A 22319-nucleotide genomic window follows, 5' to 3' on the forward strand; every position below is an offset into this window, starting at 1 on the left:
TTTGCTTTTTACACTGAAATACCAATTACGCAATAAATTTCTTCCGTATACGTAGTGGAAATTATTTATAGTAAATACAATTATTTCCGAATTTATTTTATAATTATAATGATAATATTTATTGGCTCAGGAGAGCCGTGGCACCGCGGAAAGGTTTGGCGGTTCCAGGGCTCACGTTTCTCGGCACTGGCAGTCAACTGAGGGCATCTGCGTAACCCAAATCCTTTCTCGGTTTGTAGGGAAGCTGGTGCCTGTATGCAGAAAGCTTGAGAGCCCACCTAATGAGTCGAGGCATAGCGTGGACTAGAATTCGCTTTGCAGGTCTCAGCAAACCAAGTAGAGGCTTGTGATCCGTGAAGGCTTGGAACAGACTTCCACCTAAGTACCTGTCCTCTAGCTCAATTTAGGTGATACTAGGGTGGGCCCAAAAGAAAGCATAATTATTTTTAAGTAGTGTATTTATGTTTAGAGGTTTAAATTGTAGTGACGTTCACTGTGCTCTCCGCCTGGCGCAATACGCTTGTCGTGAGGTTTCCTGCACGGCTGAAATTAGCCTTTAAACTAAACATTTTGATACCTATCAATACTTCTGCCTCTTTGTTTGACCTCTTCTCCGAAGTCAAGCGTTAACAAGGATGCTAGGCCGAGTTGGTGATTCCTCTTGAAGAAGTTAGCGCTTGTGTTTTTTTATTTGTGTTTCTCTCGTGTTGTTCTTTCGTGCTCTGTAACCTCACGACGATTGCAAACGGTTTAATTTTGATAACATTTTTTTAGAGGAAACAAAAAAATATGATAGGGGGCGTGGTCGAATAAGTACTTTTGCAGGGGCACATAGGATATTCTGTTTTTAGCACGAAAATACTGAACACTCTGCGCGGTGTGGGCGGATTAACAACCCGAGTAGTTTCGAGACTGGTTCGTTCACCATGGCAACGCGCCTGACCATATTGCGTTGAGGGCTGAGTAGTTTTTACCAGGAAGGGCAGGATTCTCGTGCACCATCCTTCCTATCCACCCGAACTTGCGGCAAGTTGCTTTTCTGTTTTTGTTTACCCAGATGAAAAATTTTACCGAATTAAAACGACTTGTTGATGTGAAAGACGTGAAACAGAAAGCTGCAGGACCACTGAAATGCATCAATATCAACTAGTTTAATGGAAATTTTAATCATTGGGATAAACGTCTCAAAAAGTACATCGGATCAGTGGGAGAGTACTTTATAGGTAATTGAAATTTTAGCCTGTGAAACTAAATACACCTTTTTGTAAAAATAAATAACTGCTTCTCCTGGGTCAGCTAGTCGTAAAATTTTAAACAGGATTTGAAGGTTTCTCAGGAACTGCAAAAACTGCCATAAGGATTTATACATTTAATGAAATGTTTTATACCCAACATTCCGGGACGTTTGTTATTTGCTCCCCTTCCTTTATCCACTTTCAGCACAATAATGCAGAAACCTTCGGTACACCAACCACCTACATAAATTCCTATAATTCCAGAAAAGGTATGGTTGGAACAAATATAATATTTCTTAGTAATAGTAAAAGTTTCTGAAGCGTGTTTCTCATATTCCCAACGCGACACAATATATTTTGCATAGCGGTCTATGAACAAACGAGGAATCTTTAATTTCATCTAACTATATTTGTCAGCCGTAATATTACCAAGGGTTATAATGGTGTCGGTTTCACAGCGCTCCTTTAAATTTATATTTCATTATTTCTGTTATGGCATCTAAGTTAACAAAAAACATTAAATGTCCCACAGTCTTTACCGTGCATACCAATCATCAATAGAGCCGTCACATGTCTGTATTATTATCATTTTCATAGGAATAGCGTATTTAATGGGTTCTGAGAAATTCCGATCATCCCACAATACCACTTTAAATTAAAAAATGACGATAAAATACAAAATCAAGTATTAAAACCACGAGGACCGTCAAAATACTTAATAAATGGTGTCCCCTACAATTCTCAGCCTTTTAATTCTGTGCTTTTGACATAAATATTTCATATGTGTCGTTGATAATTATATGCACTTGATTGCTCATGTTTATTACGTGGTTAAAACAAAGATATGCTATATTGAAATTGCTTGTAGTAAATTGCGCAAGGTGTAGGTGCGTACTAGATGATTTCGAGAGATATACTTTATCGAATTACATTTATATTCTCCAATATAGAGTGAAATGTGCACCGGGATCTCGCATTTAAATATGGTGCCAACACATAGCAAACCCGTATAGGCGGTTACCAACATCGCAATATTGATTATTTAACGCAGTTGGTCAACGCTATGATTGTTGATAAGCTTTCCTCCGAAAGAGGCACAAATTGATCAATCTTCGTTGAAACAAAAGTTATCGATATGTGACGCCGTTTTGGTGTTCACCAAAGGCGCAAAAATAATGAGTATGTGAAGTTGTAGACGTTCATGAACATTTTTTTATAAACACCAAACTAGCACATCGTACAATTTACTACTTCTTTCGTCAATAAGCCCTACAAGAGTTTAGGCTGCCGTGTTCTAATCCTCCTGTGGGCTCGAACTTTGATGGCCCTCCACTTGCGACACAGCTTCTAGAATATTACTCAGTACTTTTTACAAGTACTTTTTTGCCTTTCCGATGGCGCAACGGAGTTTTATGTATGTCTATACTCTTGCCCGCACTAAAGTTTACTTTTATTGGTGGTTTTATTTTAACAAAAATGTGGATTTAATTTGTTGAAGTGCTATGATCCTGTAACACAAATTTGATGTGCGGGCTTGCTTTCTTTCGTATGATCTTGATAAAGTATATATAAAAAAATCAAGGAAACAATTGATCTATTTCATTTTATATATCAGGCAACTTAGTGCCTTGTTCATTAGCCCAAGAGCTATGAATAAAGATAAAAACTTAATTCAACCCATATTGCTATAAATGCCATTATGTACTTATAGCAGTGTGAATTAACTATCATTTAGTTAAACCGTAGTTGCGCACCTGACTGAAGTTCAAAACCAAAATACAAAAACAGAAGTTTTCTTTTTATTTCTTTAGCCGTTGAGTTTATATTTTTACTCTTAATTATATAATTTGGCTACAGAACTTCCTCAAATTTCCGCATACTCCAAATTGAGGAATTCATAAAATGCCAGATCGTTACAAGAAATGAAGCAGGTCTTCATTGGGCACCTTGGAACGTTTCTCTGCATTCCAATGTACACATTGAACAAAACCTTTCATGCAAAAACTTTTTACAAAATCATAATAGAGTAATCGACGGCATTTAGAGTTTTACTATTTCCTGTTCACTCCAAATTAGCAATCAGGGCAGTAGAACAGGCCACATACCTGTGCTTATCACCGCGTCCGTCTTAGCAATGAACGGGTCTTTGCAGCTACGCTAACTCGCTCTCCGATCTCGATGCTCGTTCTAGGCACGTCAGCATCTGAAAACCTGTACCTTAGCACTGCATACCTGATTGAATTGTTAACGGCCTCTTTGTCGGCATAGGAATGCAACTGAAACGGTATAAAAGCCCTTTTAAGAAGCGGTCACCTTCAGGTTTTTGCTGTGTCTTTCCCAGAGGAGTATCTCTCTCATCTCTCATCATGGTTTCCAAGGTGCGGACGCTTTAAAATAAGAATTTCACGCTTTGCTTTTACAAAACAATTCTGCGCAGTCGAGCACAGTAACACGTCCGCGAAACGTAACTTTGCCTTCGTCTTTCAGGTCCTTCTTTGCTGTCTCTTCGCATGTGTGGCTTCAGCAGTGGTTGAAGAATACGTGAGTAAAAATAACAGATTCATCGGGATCGTAAGCGGCGGTGTAATCCATACATTTTTTACTAAACATTTATTATATAAACCTTCTAAGACATGTAAAGTCAGCTCTAAAATAAGTTTTTTCTTATCTAAAGGTTTTGCATTGAGGCAAAATCTTGATTCTCGATTTAAAATCGTTCAAATTTCTGATGGGTCCTTCCTGTATATGTAAGTACATAGTGGCACAGTGATTGCGCTTAAAAACGATAGGCAGTGTCCAGCGGTCATCTCAATAATCGAAAGGCTGTCAACACAACGCCCAATGTGGTGAAAAATACACATCTGGGGCACCAGCATAAGCGGGCAAGCTCGATTCACAGTAAATGCTCTTCCGAAGTAAAATCTTCAAAAGCGGAGATATTATTTCTCTATCGATGTGGCCTAGTTATGAACACAATGTCCCAGAATTAACACTTTTATAGGTATTAATTTTGTACCAATAAACGAATGGTAACATAGAAAAACTAAAACAAGGGCTTCTGAGTTTCTAGCTAGGAGGGATCTGTGAATTCAACGGTACATCACGTTTTAGAGTGCAGCTCTTAGTCGCCCGTTTCCGGGTTGAGCGGCGTCGCCGTAACCACGCCAGTTCCATTATGGGACGTCTCTCTGCTAAAGCTATCGGGGAAATTTTCCCGCTGAACTTTGCGGGGAAATTCACGTCACGTGACCTCTACGCCAATTCAGTTTTCCCGCTAAATTCATCGGGGAAAATGATGTCACGACTTCGTGTGACGTCACCCATGAACAAATTCAGTGGCAGGGGGAGAGGAGGAGGAAAGAAGGAGGGAAGGAGGAGCAGGGGGAGGAGGAGAGCAGGAACGGAGGAGAAGGAGGGTAGGAGGAGGAAAAGGGGCATACCCTCTTCTCCTCCACTTCAAGAGCTGGGCTCTAGTTTCACACTACAGAAATTTGTAAACGTCTTTCATTTTTTTTTTTTCAGCCACCCCAGCCATACAGCTTCTCCTACGACAACACCGACGAGTTCGGCACCCGCATCGCTCAAGAAGAGAGCGCCGACGCCAACAACGCTAGGGTGGGATCCTACAGCTACACCGATGCCGCCGGAATGACCCGTACCGTGAGGTACACCGCCGACGCCACCGGCTTCCACGCCACCGTCGAGACCAACGAGCCAGGGACCAAGAGCTCCAACCCCGCTGACGTTCAGGTCGCCTCCTCTGCCGTTTAGGGGCCAGCTCCAGTAGCTCTCAAGGTCGTATAGCCTGCCCCAGTGGTGCGCTCCGTCCACGGCTCCCCTGTCACCTAAGCTGTTTTCTTCGCTCCCATCTCCTTCTCCCTCTTCCAGGCTAAATCTACAGTAAAGTTTAAATAAACCTCACTATACCACATGCATGTTTACTGTGTTTTTCTTCTTTTTTTTTTTTCGGAGGTGGAACCTATATTTGCTGCGATATTTGTTCTGTACAAATATTTATCGTTTAGTCAACCTGATGAGGTGAGTTTTCTTTGTTCTCAGCTTATGGCAAAAGCCAAAGATACACCTGCTGTCTAATTTGCCCAGTATGACGAGCGAAAAATAATAATGGAGGGTAAACTATTGCACTTATCTTCTGCCCCATTTCTGCCTAAAACATGGAGTTGAAGATAAGGGGAGACATCGGGATAATCAGTTGGCTTTGGTTATATGTACAATTAGTATCGACAGACCAAGGCTAATGGGCAACCCGTTAATTACAGTATGAAATTGGATTCCGGTCAGAATTTCTTGAATTTTGTGGCCTACCCTTGAAAAAAGAAGAATGCTGTGAACGTGCTTATAAATCTTGACTCGCAGCTTCTTATGTCATAAAAACGCTGATGAATTACATCTTGATTTATATAACCTGGGCGTGCTGCTAACCGACCTCGGTGTAATTTGACGTTCCACCGCTACTATGTAAATTCAAGAGCGGCCTAAATTTAAAAAGAAATATGTTGGCGGCGGCAATCTGCAGTTCTTTGCCTCTTACGCTGAGCATCGTTATAAAATTGCGTATAAGCAAGTTAAGCGACTCTTGTTTAAACAATAAAACATTAATTACTTATTCCAGGGCACATGGAAAACATTTTTGTAGCCTGTGAGTGCGCAAGATTGTTGGGAAACTATCACTCATCTCTCCGAGTCAATTAAGGCGGTGGTGATACAGACAATACGCCATGCAACGGAGTGTATTTTGAGAAAACAAATATACACATATTAAAAAATAACTTGTTATACTCCGTTCCACCTTCAGTCCGAGCGCAGTGGACGCCACGAGCTGTCCAGCCGATCCAGCGCCGGGAGGAAATCGCGTGACCTGCCGGTTGGGCAGAGCGACGCAGGGAGCTCAAGGTCACATGACACTCTCTCCACGCTGGATTGGCTGCGATGGCTTCTAGCGTCCGCTGCGCTCGGACTGAAGGTGAAACGGAGTATAGTTTTTGTTTTCGTTTTTCTTAGAAAGTCGACCCAAACATTGACCCTGAGGTGGAAAAGATTAACGTAGCAATTGTTTGCAAAACCTGACTGCAACGCAGAGAGAGCGCCCAAATTTGTTAGGGCAGTAATGTTGCTGGGATCCAGGTCACTTTACCGCTCTATTCAATGAAAAGACCTTGTTTCGATCATGTATAACCACAACTAGTTGGGTGGTGCACGAAAGCATCCGATGTCAAAAGCCCCGTGTCAAATGCCTCGCGGCAAACACCCGGGCCTTTTTGCCCCACTTTCAAAAGCCCCAGTCTCATAAGCCCATGACGCGAATCCCCAATGTCAGGTAGTTCGGTCCTCAGCCCGAGGACAGATTATTCTGCTTTTAACTCCTGTGTAACGATCATGCCGTACCCGTGACTCAAATAACGATTGACGTTCAAAAAGAGAACAAACATAATATATCAGTCACCGGCAAACATTTAAAGTTACAGTTTTTATGAATAAGCATTGAACCAAAGCATTGAGCCAAAGACGTAGGAAAATTTTAAAACAAAAATACAGACAGAACAACGAACTTCGTTTTTTTATTGTTCCTACGTCTCAGGGTTACTATGAAGGTCACTCACCAGCTCGTCTGCGTTTTTTTTTTTTTTTTTAAACCAAATGCAATTGTCGACTTTGAAAAAAAGCGCGGATTCACAGCTTTGACGGTTCTGTCGAAAATGTTAAACCCAGAGCTCATGGCGCCATACTTATTACGTATATACAGCACCAAACACCAGTCCCATTGTTACGTCGTTCTAAACCTTTTTTGATCTATCTAGGCAGATATAGTCTATAATTCAATGGGTGCATCACTGGTTATGCAGATTTATCCGATTGGTCACTTGTACGTCATTCTAAGTTTCTTTGTGATTCAAGTTAACCTTATTTGTTGTTTATTTTACTTAACATTGTCTTTGTGGGCCCTCAACGGATCAGGTAAAGACAGAACAATGCTGGTTGAAGCGTGAAGAAGGTGGGACGGGGTCAGTGAGGACTTTGCTTTTGGCACGGGGGGAATACGGGACGGGGTAATTGAACGCGGGGTTTTCAAAACGTGGGGCTAATGACGCGGGGCTCTTGCGACGGGGATTCTGCACACGAGGCAATCGTACTACACCTAACTATTTTGTAGACATCAACATATGTTAAAAGGTGGAGAAGAGCAAATAATTTGCGCCCTCGGCGTTGCCAGAGCTAACGTTTCACCACAGTTCAAACCCATTTATGTTTGCCTATTGTTCAACGATTCGACACCGCAAAGGTGTAAATTATTGATTTCACTCCCTCCTGCTTCCCCTTCGCAACACACGTTCAGAAGTTTTCGCCACGCTACGGACACATAGCATTTCGCTTGTTGCCTATCGGGCAAAACTTAGTTCTGGTAGCTTGCGTTTGAAGCGCTCGTATCAGTGAGGTAAACATTGAAATCGGCAACGGAACGTTTAAACACTGCAACTACAGCATCCGAAGAAAGTTAAAACACGGGTTATAGAAGTCGTGTAGTTCCTCAACCTGACGAAGGTTGCGAATGCCTCAAATCAAACAGAAATACGAGCGCCTACGTGCGAAACTCATCTCAGACCAGTATTGATCCCACATTCTTCCAATTTTCTCGCTCTCATATCCTTTCTCTTCCACGACAGTCCTTGGCGCACATCGAGAGGCTACGCAATTTTAACGATTATTGCGTCACTCCAGCAAGTTAGAAAAACAACAAACTCTCACCTGAGGCGCCGGGTCCCTCCTCTTGCAGACATTGGAATTCGACCACCTTTTCAGCACCCCTTTAAGAGAAGCACTGGTTTGCCAAGGTTCTTGATCAAGCCTGACACCAATAAATGAACGTGCTCGTTCGCTGCATTCTCTACAGGATAACCGGCACGTTTCTGGCTCGCCGCCTGCTCTTTCTCTCACTGCGATGAATATGCCACTTATCATCTGTGCACCAACAAACTACGATGATCCACTTGTTCGGTAATGTGCGCGACTCATGTAAGAACTTAGGTTTAAACGAACATTTTTACAGAAACTAAAATATGTCGGCGAGCACCGAACACACATTGAATACACACATTCCGCACCATGTGACTGCACAAATATTCGTTGTAGAACGAAAGAACGTGAATGAGCAGCATTGCAGTGACAACAAAGCACACTGCGCATGACTACAGCGTGACCCTGTATTTTTAGTATAAGTGGCTGCACAATATACGTGTGAAGAACGGAGGCAATCAGGATTCTCTCATCCTTGTCATAGATCTACCCTATCGGTGACGGAGTTATATGAAATAAGTAAATTTTAATGATAAATTATGTATCAACTAATTTATATCTCACGTACGAAATGTTCACGAATTCACGAAACTTTCCCATCCTTTACGTTGAATTTTAATTCACGTCATTATTATTCAGTCAACAAAACTCAATCCAAACACAATGATGTCAGTAAGAGTTTGGTAATAAATAAATATTGATATGGGCACATCTGCTGAATTAAGGTGAAATTGGCGTAGGAGAGACTAACTGCCTCATGATCGAAAGAAGGACGAGCGCGCAGGCACGCTGGTGAAACGATGACATAACTTCAACCTGTATCTGGTTAACGTTAGTAATCTTTTACTACCGTTCACGTGCCACCACGCATGATGGCAATAGTGCCATACGAAAGCGTAAATTATTTAGCTGGAAGTTTGGACAGAACTTCTTGCCCGCCTTAGACAAAATAAATTCAAACAAGTAATGCTTAAACATCTGTTATTTTTTTATTTATATTGTCAACTAATTTTCACAGTGGGTACACTAATACACATATTTCAACCAAACAACTCGAACTCCTAAATACCACGGATTGCTCAGGCAGTGCCTACCAAGAAAGAGCATTCAATAGCTTTGACTTCGCGTGTTATTTATTGTAAGCCTGAAGAAACCAAAGGTCAGCATAATTCGTTGTTAGGTAAAATGTTGATACCGGCTTCACCCAATTTGAGGGGAGGCCCGCTTTAGCAGCCCCCTTGCGAAAGGTGCTCTCCTATGCTAACACTTCAATTCGTGGAAACGTACACAAGGCGAAACGTTAGCAAAGCACCCGATAATCCCTTTTTTATTTTATACACGTCAGTATTTTGAATGAGAACTAATGTATTTACTTAGAAGGTTAATCTTAAAGCACGGATATATCCTGTTTTAGTCAAGCTTGCGCGTAAGTGAATACACATAATGAAATTATTTGTCATAAATTAATCACTAAAATAACGTGTATTATTTCATCACTTTGCTTTCGCGTGGAGCAATCACGTCAAAGGCCTCAATATTATTGAAGCAATTCATTTAGTAGGAAGATCGAAAAGTCAATTACACATTTATAGAAAGAATAAAAAATAAAAATATATATTATTCGAAGTGTGCAGTCCTTCTTTATTTTCACACGATCACATGAAAACGATGAATGATAGACTTTTTTCGAAAGTCCTCAAGCAACATTGGCAGTCGCCATTGCTTGGGCACGAAGAGCGTGATTGGATCCGAGTCCTCGCCGAACACTGACGTCAGCACTCGTGTCCTATACATGCTCAGAGTATTTGAACAAGCAAAGGCGGACAGGCGTTGGCGCGGACCTTTTAAACGTTTCAATTACCGGAATGTATAATAAAATGCTTTATTTCACTAAAATGAAAAGAAAAACGCCCCCATATATGTTTTTGCCAGTTCAGTGGCACAATCGGTTTTTAGAGTTTCATCGGCTGGAATAGTTTTTCACTAAGCTAGTTTTTCCTTTTACTGAACAAATGTAGCGTCATGGAGATAAGTAGGGTCTGTGAGGTAGACTTTGCCACTCCTCCCACATAGCGACCTTCAACAACCGCGTGCGAAAACACAGTCCTCAGCGTACTGCACATAACCAAAGCTGATAGGAGGGGGGGGGGAGGTTTTATTTTTTTTTTAATGAATATGGATAATATAATCCTCTCGATATTTTGCAATTTTTGCACAGCGTAGGTTTGGGAATAATCTTTTCGTGCAAAACGATTTCCGACTCGTAGTATTTCATATAACTGTTATGGACAATATATTCGCGTGATCAATTCCTATCAGATATTTCTTAAGTCACAATTTCGCAAAAACAAAGTAATTTACAGTATAGGAAACGATGGATAATGGTCACACTCTGGGACGAAGTTGCCTGGTGCTGTTGGTGTGACACTTTATTTTTGCAATATACGCAACTAATTGACTTTTTGTTTCACTCCAGCTTTTCTGTGTCGCGAGTTTTAAATTGCACCACTACCAAATTTATGCCACCTCTGACAGACGTTTCTTCCAAATGGAGAGTGCAAATTAGGAATTTGGAGTAGTCAAAAAGTAATGAGGGGAACGAAACCAAATACCAGGCACCACTACACTTCTGCGAAAGACCAACGAAGTGCTTCAATCTCCTAATTGTGAACTCTCTGTCCGAAGCAAATCTTAATTTGGGGCTAATGAGTGGGATAAGTCTCATAATCACAGCGTGAGTGTAACGGGGAAAAAGGAAACGTGGAGTCACCCTGCTACAAAAAAACAAAACAAAAACCTTCGAACACCAAAAGAAAACTGTGATTGAATACAACATGATTCCCCGAAACAAGAATGAAATGATGGGGAAAAATATGGTTTTTGATCTATTCTAAAACTCGTAAATGGAAAGTATAAAGACGTAGGAACGAAGGACACGCAGGTACAACTCCTTTATGTAGATCTCTTTTGGGAATGTCATTTCCTTGCCATCGCTCGGGTTGTCTGAGGCAGATATACCGTTTTTATTTTAACCTGAGTTGACCTCGCTCCACAATATTGACACTCCAGTTTCCTACCTATTTCTCTACATCGCTTTCAACATTCTCTCTGTCGATGTGTCTTTCGCTGCTACATGTTTTTTTTTTTTATTTTTCTATTTTTCAACACCTTCTTATGGTTATTTATTTAGACAAAACCTCTGATTTGGCCGTGCCACTCAAAACCAAAACTAATATGCAACACGACCCGATATTTTAAATTTATTTACAAGTTCCTTCTTTCGAAACCAGTCACAGGATTAGCGTGTATCATGTTTTGTACACTTCTGCAACTAAATGGATGTGCTTTTTGTTTGCTTCAATTTTACTTCCTTCTGCTGTCCCTGAATATTTTTTCGAACATACACGAACTTCCACAAACTGGCTGGGAAAAAAAATAAAACATGCCATCAAATTTGTGATTGCACGAGCGCCTTGCTTAAGAACGCGCCACTGCGGCACCATAGCCTGTACCAGACAGTGAAGTTAGAGTACCCTAACCTTCACGAATAGAATTGGAGCAAACGGACGCTTTTTAAGCCAGTTCGCTGAAATGTACTAAACAAATATCCAAATGACTCTCACTTGTAAACCGTAAAAAAACGTAAAGACTTTTTTTAAAAATTTATGTTAAATTGCTAATGTTGAAGTCGAGTAATTAAATTAAATATACGATAACAATTCTAAAGGGAATATATATTTTTTTTTATTCTAATGAAATATTTCCTTTGGGAACGTACTCAAGACTGGTCTGTGATAAGTGCTCAAGCGCGCCGATGTCGTCCTTGTGCTACCTCTGTAGTGGTGCATGTATTGTTATAGTTTGAATTACAACTACCTGCGAACGTAACGTTGCTGGAATAGTGTTTAAAAAAATCGCTTAGATTCGCAATAAAATACAATAAAACAGCGTACAACGGGAACGCTTCAGATTGAAAACTCACACCCACATGCTACTTCAGCTGACCTCGAATAGACTTTCGCGATTTGTAAATGATTTAAGACTTGCGATTCTCGCATTGTTCACGGGCTGCAACACGTGCAGTCAAATCAGCCTGCTATTATGACTTTACATTAAACGCGGTCTCAACCTCCCACCTAGTCATACAACACCGATACGCCTTAATCAACCCATAAAACGGATACACGACATTAATTCGCGGCATGTTTTAATCGCAGGCTCCTATTGAGGAACAAAATTACCAGGCAGAAGAAGCCCCAGAGTTTGTGCGATCTTATCGGGGTGACCGACTTGGCACTGCACCAATGTTCTTCCCGGCCCTGCTCTTCAGAAATGTCGATGCTCATAATAAACGCGTTCGGATTTCAACACTGCGTCCTTTTGTTCTTATTGGCTGAGCTTGCGGCTAACAAGACTCCCAGCCTGTTTCGGAATGCGCCAGTCCATATATAAAAGCTTCTCGGACCTGCATTTTACAACCCAATTCCTTCCCTTTATCCTAGCAAGAGGAACAGCTTCCTTACTGACACCATGTTCTCTAAGGTTCGGCTGACTGGGAGACGCTCTCATTGTTTCAAGCGAAGTACGATTGGTCCTGCAGCGGCAATTCGCTAAAAAACCTACTTTATCGTTTCAGGTGCTTCTCTGCTGCCTCGTCGCCTACGCGGCTGCCGCGGTTGTTGAGGAATACGTACGTATGATATCGTCTTCTATGATTGCGTAGATGCGCTGTTCAAAGTACTCAGCACCTGAAATTAGGGTGTGTGAATCGCAACGGACAAAATTTGTTTCCTTGATCATATTTTCGCTTATAACATTTGACGGAAGTTCATCTCGATCTTGGATGCATAATTAAAGTTAACGAACCAGAAATATTTATCTGATAAATGCTAGGACATTTTTATTTTGAATACGATTGGAATAACAAATATCACGTCCAATTAAAATGTACCTAGGGACTGTCAAATTTAAAATAATTCAAAAACCTCAATAAAGTCCACCGCTATGGGTTGTTCTGTGTCGCCACCAACACACTTCGAAATAATAACTTTCAAATTCCCAGAACATTGACGGCTTTCAAGTAGTTCTGAAAGGCTACTTTAAACAGATTACTTCAAGTTTTGATTAAGTTCAAGTATTCCCATTTAGTTCGGGGAAGCCAAAGGAACAAAGGGCGGTGCCAGTATTCATCAGCATTTATTTTCTTACTCTATATTTTTTAGGAAACTAAACTATTTTTGGAAACACGCTTTAACGAGAATATTATGGACTATAAGTAGGAAATTAAATAAATAGGCACAAAAAGAGACCTTGAAACCGCAATTCCTTTACCTCAGAGTGAATACAGTGTAAGTGTATTGTCGCCTATTTCCCGCAGCCACCTCAGCCATACAGCTTTGCCTATGACAACACCGACGAGTTCGGCACCCGCATCGCCCACGAGGAGAGCGCCGACTCCAACAACGCTAGGGTGGGATCCTACACCTACTCCGATGCCTCCGGCATCGCCCGTACCGTGAAGTACACAGCTGACGCTAGCGGCTTCCACGCCACCGTCGAGACCAATGAGCCAGGCACCAAGTCCTCCGCCCCAGCCGACGTGCAATACGCCTCCTCTGCCGTTGAGGGCCCAGCCCCAGTCGCCGTCAAGGCTCCAGTGACCGTCCACGCCGTGCACGCCGCTCCAGTCGTCCACGCCGTCCACGCTGCCCCAGTCACCTTCGCCGTCCACCACGCTCCAATTGCTTACCCTTACTCTTTCGGCCGCGCCAAGAGCGCTTAAGTCTAAAGTCAGAGTGAAATCGGTTAGATATTCTTAAAGTCCAGAACGTTCTCCCACACTCATATGTAGACGGGCATGACCGATGTTGAAGCATCATGATTTTTGTCATTGGTTCAGCCCAACTACTCCTCCTCTTTGTACAGTAGGTCTTTCTTTCTGGCTGCACGATTCGGCATAAAACACGTACACCGTGTTTTTATCGGTGTTGTGCACCAAGAAAATAAAACAGTAATATATTTTCCTATATGTCACGTCTCTTGTTAGCTTTAGTAACATTGCCTAGAACGGCTTGAGGTTTTATGTAACAGTTTTTGTTATTTACCAGTACTCCTAAGTTATTTTTACAGGATGAATGGTTCTCGTTTATTTGGACATACCAGGTGTTTATGAGAAATCCCAACCCGGCTTCTTGCACCGCAAAAATAAACTAGACATCGCGGAGAACTGAAACTCCAACAGAAAGTAGCCCCAGCCATTCAAGTAAGATGCCATAGTTTCAGCACTAACTGTTATCTTATTCAAATGTTATAAATGATTTTCTGAAAATTTTAATAAAAAAATCTGGCCGACGAAGCTCTCGAATACGTGAAGCTCTGTGGCGCCAGAAACCCAAAAGGGACAAAAATGGGTCCCATTTAATTGAAAATTTCAAAAAATCATTTTTAACTTTTGAATAAGATAACGGTACGTGCTGAAACCTTGGCATCTTGCTCGAACGGCTGGAGCTACGTTCTGAGGGAGTTTGAGCTCTCCGCGATGTCTAGTTTATTTCTGCGGTGCGAAAAGCCGGTTTCGGATTTCTCATAAACACCGTATACAATGTTTAGCCGTCATACTGCGCCCCTGTAAAGTAGCAAATCCTCAATATATATATATATATATATATATATATATATATATATATATATATATATATATATATATATATATATATATATATATATATATATATATATATATATATATATGTATGTATGTATATATATAAATATCGGGCATGGTGCCGGGGGGCCGAAGGTGTGGGTATAGAAGAAGAAAAGAACCCTTAGTGAAAACAGCAACAACGGGCGATTTAATCTTCGACGTTTCGGCCGGAGTCCGGCCTTCGTCAGGAAGCTACAACAAATTCTCAATTGTTGTTTTCTAAATTCATCTTTACCACTTAGCTGCAAATGCACAAATCCTCACCAGCATACCGTGGCTAGGCCATGCTTCAAGAGTGCCCATGTATATAACTCAGTTTGGAGTTTTCAGCCAAGTTTTGGCTGTAGACTTAAAAATGGGGAATTGGAAGTCTGCAACTTTCAAATTATCTAGACGTTCGAAGACATTCGCAGTCATTTGTTTGAGTTTCAGTTCGGTCATCCAGAAGACTGCTGACTGCTTTGATAACACAAAAGGATGAGCATCGTACCGGCGTGCGGTCGTGTATCCCTACTGCGTGGTGAACGTTAAAGACCCAGGATAGCGGTTGTACTGCACTGGCTAATATGCTCATCTACAGCAAGTGACTTGTCACAACTTTGAAATGGCTGACGAACTACACTCTGTATAAATATACACACGACCCCAATTATTATTATCATAACACGAAAGGATACTAATTCGGCGAAAATTCGAAGTCCAGATTCTCGCCATTCTGCCAAGTGAAGAAAGCAAGTCTTTTCAGAACATGCTAACAATGCGTTTTGCGAGATATTCTTTAGACAACGTCGGGTTTATTTGCTATGCAAATAATTATTGTCACCGGCGTTCCAGATCAGTGTGTATACTTAACGGGTATCCTGGGCTTTAATATATGAACAATTATTCCACCAGAAGAGCCAGCATTTTACCGTACTTATGGCAAACAGGGCCATGTAACTGACATTTAGTTTGTACACGAAAAAATTCCTAGGAGGCTTAAATTAATCTAGAGTCCTTCGATGGGGCGTACCAAATTTTCTGGGCGTTGTTTTGGCACGTAAACATTGGAAAAAATGTTTTTTTTTAATCAGGATAGTTCAAGGAGACATGTGCTCAAAACTTGATAAAACGTGCCTCGTAGGGGGGGGGGGGGGGGGGGGGGGGGGCTATTACAGCCCTACATCACAGCCGTTATTTCAATATTTATTTTGAGATACACATTGCAGTATCCCACGATAGCTTCCGCGTATTTACAGCTAAAGTTATTCAGTTATTATCATGTTTTAGATATTTATAGATATCTCGCTCAAAGGTAAAGCTTTCATAATGCTAAAAATTTTACCACCGAAATAACAAAAAATCAAAAAATATTAAGAAACAAGTTATGCGAAGTATCAATAACAACCCTTGTGATTTTTTTTCTTGCTTACTTGCGTATCTTTTTGCTTGTTTTTGTTGCTGATAAACGTTTGGGACATGTAGCACTGTCCCTGAATTGCAGGAATATAAAAAAAAAACACCATGTCGGCCGGTTGAAGCGTATTGGCAGATGACACTGGCGAGGGAGCGAGCCAATTTGTAGGGATTATCGTAAAAGAGAAGAGACCCTAGATGGGTTGGCTCCCGACATACCCGTTTTTTTTCCAATGTCGAAGACAAGGTTGCGCTAAAGAAAAAAAAAATATTTGAACGAACGACACGTGTTAGCCGAGAAGAAAACCACAAGAGAACTTCACCAGGAAATTAAACAGAGCCGATGCACTATTACACGTTGTTTGTGAAACTTACGAGTTCATCTGCAAAATAAGTAGCAAAATTTAAAACATGGTACTGGAAGTGTAGCACTTCTGATAACCTAGAGACCGAGCTGTTAAATCTGTTTGGTCTTGGCTGAAGTTCTATATGTGACTCCTTGTGCTACATACGCCCAAGTACAATTAAAAAAAAAAGATAGACTCGGTATATGCTACTTCAATCCGAGAGCTGCTACACTAAATTGCCAGTATAAAAAAAAAACATCCTTGTACTGCTTGTCTGGCAGATGTCTTGCAGCTGAGAACACGTAAAGTAACGACAGCCATAAAACTACCGAAGACTGTCAACTCACATACTGTCATTCTAACCACTTATCGGGTGTTATTTTTACTGCACGAGATAACGCGTATGAAACGTGACTCGCATTCGACGCTGGGTTCCGTTTTCAAGAAGGAGCGCTTATGAAAGAAACAATCTGACGTCACCCCGAGCGGGCATCTGCCTCCCCGTTTCCTATAGATTCCCACGTTAAAGACACGCACCGTTATCGAGAGCACCTCTCCCCCGAATGCAGAAGTCACTTTTACAATGTCGAGCAAGAGAGGGAAAGAAGGACGTGCATAAGTTAAAGTGTCCCCGGGCGATGTTATCTGATCGGCCAACTCTTCTTGGCAGAGATGGCACTTCCTCCCGCTTACCCTCTTATGCCGTGTGGCGCAAAAGCTCGCGTGAGGACATCCGAAAGACTCCTAAAAATCGAACCCTTTCCTATCAGCGGACCGAGGACACTGGCCAACGATGAGTCGAAGACTCATTGGAATGCTTCGCCTTTCATATAAAAGCGCTTCCGCGAAGCCTTGGGTCACCAAAACCACTTGACCACGACAGGGAGGAACGACGCGCGCTGCTGGTCCGACATGTTTTCCAAGGTGCTGAGTTGTTTCCTGCACAGTCGCCACATCGGATGATTCTATGGATAGACAGGAGCCCGGCACGCGGAGGAGCTACAGATGGCTAATGGTGTGCTGTGTTTGTTTCAGGTCATAATATTCTGCTTCTTCGCCTTCGTGGCATCTCAGAGGGATCCCGATGGGGTGAGTAGAAGGAGACGGCGGATGAGCGGTGTTCGGGAAACTAGATAAATGTTTCTAAAAAACAGTGAGTTGATCTCGAGATGTATGTTATAGGGAGGGACCTAATAACGCAGAGTGAGGAAGAGAAAAAGCCTGACGAAGGCGGATAAGAACGTACGAAGTTACAGCGAGGAAAACAAGTACTCCGTGAATACGAGTAACAAAGTAAGAACTTCAAAGGTACACCACAATGGAAAACGGAATACTTCACGATGTTCTCAAGCTTGTATGAGTATTCATTTATTCTCTCTAAACAACTTAATTTTCGCAAGGACCTAATTTTCGTGAATTTCACGAATCGCCTACGATTCGTGCAAGTAGGTCCCGCGAACAATTCCTGTAAAATGTAAACACATTGGAATCTATATTGAGATCCCATCGCGTCTTAAAAATTAAAACCCGCGAATTATTCCAAAACTTCAGCATTGACCTAAATCGCGAAATATTAAGCCCACAAGAAATAATTTGTTTAGAGTATTGACCAAAATACTGTACAGGTCCCTTCGGTTGGAGATTCAACATACCTTTAAATACTACGAGTTTTTTTTTTTTTTTTTTTGTGCAGTGCATTTAAAACGTATACAGGCCCTAACTCACCGTCGCAATATTTAGCCACACAGATCTCGCAATAGCGCAGACCCCAAAACATATTTCGTGATGTTCGTTTATAGCAAAGAAGGCGGTTATTGCCTCGCTTCCTTGCATTACATACTTTACAAAAAGTGTCTTTTATTTCTTTTTTTTTTGAGGGGGGGGAGTTAATTGTATAACTGCACAATGTACAAATGAAATTAGCCAACTAAAAAATAGATCAGAGTGTCATGTATATTTAAGCGTTTGAATACGGCAACACCGTCTGTAGTGCATATCATGCATCGTTTCTGTTTTGTTTCTTCTTGGAACAGCCGCCCCAGCCGTACAACTTCAACTACGACAACACCGACGAGTACGGCACACGCCAGACCCACGAAGAGAGCGGCGATGCGAACAACAACAAGGTCGGCTCCTACAGCTACACCGACCCCACCGGCGTCCAGCGAACCGTCAGGTACACTGCTGACGCAACCGGCTTCCACGTGGTAGTCGAGACCAACGAGCCGGGCACCGAGACCCACTACCCAGCCGATGCCCAGATCATCTCAAGTGCCCCTAAGGTTGCCCCGCCTCCGAACCCACCCCGCGTTCAGGTTCGACCTGTCGCGGTTCACACAGTCCACGCCGCTCCGGTTGCAGTCCACGCTGTTCACGCGGCACCGGTGGCAGTACACGCGGTTCATGCGTCTCCGATAACGTTGCACGCCGTCCACTCGACGCCGGTGACCCTCCACGCCGTTCACGCTGCTCCGCTCGCCCTTCACGCTGCTCCAGTCTCGTACGCCACCGCTCACCACGTGACACCAGTTGCTCTGTCTCATGCTCCGCTCACATACACCCTCGGCCGTGCTAAGAGCCGCTAAGTTAACCTGTTGGATGTCCTTACCAATTATTTCCATGTTTGATCGAAGAACGAAAAACGGCAAAAAGGACCCGTGGATTGCGATGCATGTTCATTCCTGTTTTGTTTTTATTGCCGTGTTATAGATTTGTCTGATCGCTTGTTGTAGCGCCGTTCGGCGTTCAAATAAACAAGTTGCAACCGACCATTGTGCGTGTTACTTGAGACGTTTTTAGTTGCACGTTTACAGATGGTTAAATTTGTAGATGCATGTGTAAATTGTCCCCAACACCACGCAAGCATTTTCAGTGGAAAGTGTGATTACCTTGAGCGTCAGCACAGTCAGAAATGATGCTATTGTAATTTCACGGCTCTTTGAAACGAAGAGACGCCCTTTAATTTTCCAAAATGAGCAAATTTAAGCGAACTAGTCAGCTATTAGGAGAGCAGTGTCCTCAACGATTGGTTTCGTATGTTTGCTTGATGGACGGCGAAACCCGGCAATGTGCTCCAGGGTTGTCAATTTATAAATACAAAAATGTACGCTCAACTAAATGACGTGACTAAAAAAAAAAAAAAAACTCGTATGGTGCCACAGAAGCTGTAGGCACTTGCAGGTCTGTCATGAATCCATTATATTATTTCTCATACATTATAAATAATTAAATAAGCTTATGCCAATATTTGTGATTTGATCAGCATTGTTAACGCTGCCACACAATTAACCATAAGAATTCCGTGAAAAATGAGATACCTACGACAGCTCTAGGTGTTTCTTGAACCCGCTAGACCTGATAAGAACCAAAACTTTAAAAAAGTAAAAAAGTTGTTTTTTTAGCGAAGAAGAAACACATGTTGAATTTTGTGTTGGCTTCCGCTGTGCTTTAGGCTCAGTAACTCATGTCGTGCGGAGTCGTTTGTCGAAGGGGGAAAAAACGATTCGAACCGCCGCGCACGTTTCACATCTAGAAGGACAAACCGAGCCAAGGACGAAGCGGACACGGATTGTAACATCCTCTGGCTCCCATTTCTCCGCGTATATGTTGAACACGTCGTTTCATTTCAGAAGAACCTTGGAAAAAGCCGATAGCGGCCATAGTCGCATTCATATTGGCGACGCCTGGCGTTTGGGACGGGGCTTAACGGGTACGTATGGCACTGCTCGAAATAATTTACTATCTATTTTTTTTTTATGATTAGTCTAAACTGGTGCAACGCAGTAATCTCGACTTAGTTCCGAAACAAGGATTTGGAAATCGCTCAGTGTCAGCAAAGGGTTATAAGGGCACTTTTCTATTCATATACGTTACCTGAAAACCTGCTTATGCTGCTGGTAACTTGACTTTTGCGCATTGGCAAATCAAGCGCACTGCCATTGCTTTCCCGAGCGGCACACTATTTCAGACCTGATGGGAGTAACGCTAAACTTAAAAGCATATCTTAACGTTGGGAAGACATTAAGTAAACATGTTCATCGTGCAACTCACGTACTGTTCACGAAAAAAGCCAGCTTAACGAACGATTTTCATAAATTTATAGCCGCATTACACAGTTACGTTCGAGTGCGACAGACTCTGCTGCAACCTCGTCTGACTACTTATGACAAAAGAGGACACTGAAATTGAAGCGCCATCTATCAGGAAGTCCTGAAACCCGGTCGACCCGCTTACAAGTGCACTGTATGTTTTGCGGTATATATGATATCAAAATTGAGAACTGTCTATAAGAAATGGCACGCATGAAACGACCGAGTAATTCCAAGCTCCGTTCCGGGCGCTTGAAATCATTTCGGGCTGCCCGAGAGATGGCGCGAGTTTCTTATGTCTTCCTAAGCCATTTACAGGCGCTCGCAAAGCAGTCGATCACGCCCAAACGCCAATGTGCGAACCGCCCTGTAGGATACAAAAATGTCGTCGCCACGCTAAAGTGGTATCTGCCCAGATGGTATATTCGAATAGAATTGCTCTCTTAAGTCACTGACCGTTTAGCGAAAGCAGAGTGTTGGCAATCCCGGTTATTTAATTATCGCTCCAAAACAAGAAACGTGAACACAAAAGCCACGCCCTGCGTTTCTCCAGCTGTCCACGACTATAGACCCCGTTATTCGCTACGTATTTATTATCTAGAAAATAATCATTGACTCCTTCTTGAATTACCTGCAGACATACGTTCCGTCGTAAGAAATATTGATAATATTGCCCCAACGCTTGCTCAAATTTCCAGCGCCGAACCGCAGCATGCGAATATGAAGCAGAAAAATAGAATGGCGTACTGACTCCCAGTGTCAACACACCCCTCAGTGAAAGAACGCACCATTCGCCCGACGTAACGTTAAAAAAGGAGCTTCGGTAGGCGCCATTATCGTTTTAACTGGCGTCAACAGAAACGAAACTAAGCCTAATTGCTTATCCGCCTCTTCGCATGGGGCATTGAGCATAACGATCTTATTCTGTAAGCGAAGCTTCTCTTGCAACTATTTCTATTAAGATATATTGTAACTCACAGCTTGGGAAACGTGGGGCGTGGTGTGTCCCGAGCATATGTCACTGCCGTTTTATAAACAATGCAGAGCGCAAGTTCGTCTGCTTCTTTTGCAGGGGTTGTGGTGTCGTCAAGACGCCGATCTCTGATTAGTCTTGAATGGAGGATAGTAGGAGCAGACCTCAAGGCAGCTTGCTTTAAGGTCTGCCCACTATCCTTCAATCAGAGCCAATCAGAGCTCGACGTCTTTCTGAAGGCACCCCAACTCCTGCGCAAGAAGCGATGACTTGCTCTCCGCACTACTGTGCGTTATCGGACAATGAGAACGCAAAAGAACGAATAACAAACCTGAAAGCACGAGCACGATAAGACATGGATTGCGTTTTATTAAGCTGTCATTGGCAATAATGTGTCATATCTTGAACAACACACGTCGAAGAGATGCAGACGACTGTGGAAAAAAAGTGTCCGTTAATTTTATTGGGAGGTACAATCAGCACGGAATGAAACCTAAACGCCGGAACGCGTGGCCGTCGATACAGGCTGCTCCACCTGGAGGGCCGCTGAGAACTAATGAAAATGCTCCTGGGTGCGAGGGTGCGGGTCCTACTAAGATATCCCCAACCCTCGCGCTGGGAGTCTGGGACTTTCGCGTTTCGCCGGTGGCGCGCTGTAACCGCCGTCACTAGGGGTGCTCTTCTGTCGCTGCACTGTCGCCCGGTCGACACCGGGCGGCCGCTTAACCTGGCTATAGCTGTTCGCGATAGGCCCTCCTCAGA

At 42.5% G+C, this 22319-nt stretch overlaps 2 protein-coding genes across 3 annotated transcripts; both read left to right on the plus strand.

The window, feature by feature from the left end:
- Positions 1–3558: 3558 nt before the first annotated feature.
- Positions 3559–5070, plus strand: LOC120840982 (cuticle protein 16.8-like). Its single transcript, XM_040211799.1, has 3 exons — positions 3559–3613; positions 3723–3776; positions 4758–5070. The coding sequence occupies exons 1-3, from the start codon at positions 3602–3604 to the stop codon at positions 5004–5006; spliced, it is 315 nt and encodes a 104-aa protein (XP_040067733.1). The 5' UTR covers positions 3559–3601; the 3' UTR covers positions 5007–5070.
- A 7442-nt stretch (positions 5071–12512) lies between these two features.
- Positions 12513–19094, plus strand: LOC115326690 (cuticle protein 16.8-like). 2 transcript variants are annotated; one of them, XM_042293865.1, is made up of 4 exons: positions 12579–12590; positions 12685–12723; positions 17571–17585; positions 18530–19094. In XM_042293865.1, exons 1-4 carry the CDS (start codon positions 12579–12581, stop codon positions 19079–19081), a joined length of 618 nt encoding a protein of 205 aa, XP_042149799.1. In that variant the 3' UTR covers positions 19082–19094. The 2 variants fall into 2 exon arrangements, with proteins under 2 accessions (XP_029843450.1, XP_042149799.1); XM_029987590.3 differs by lacking the exons at positions 17571–17585; positions 18530–19094 and adding an exon at positions 13426–14069 and having other exon boundaries at positions 12513–12590; positions 12685–12738.
- Positions 19095–22319: the final 3225 nt, after the last annotated feature.

Source organism: Ixodes scapularis, unplaced genomic scaffold, assembly GCF_016920785.2.
Source record: "Ixodes scapularis isolate PalLabHiFi unplaced genomic scaffold, ASM1692078v2 PGA_scaffold5__190_contigs__length_132052651, whole genome shotgun sequence".
In the NCBI taxonomy this organism is placed as follows: Eukaryota; Metazoa; Arthropoda; class Arachnida; order Ixodida; family Ixodidae; genus Ixodes; species Ixodes scapularis.

Coding starts and splice junctions, on each gene's coding strand:
- LOC120840982 (XM_040211799.1), top strand. Junction 3,777..4,757: donor CAGCAGTGGTTGAAGAATAC/GTGAGTAAAAAT, acceptor TTTTTTTTTCAG/CCACCCCAGCCATACAGCTT.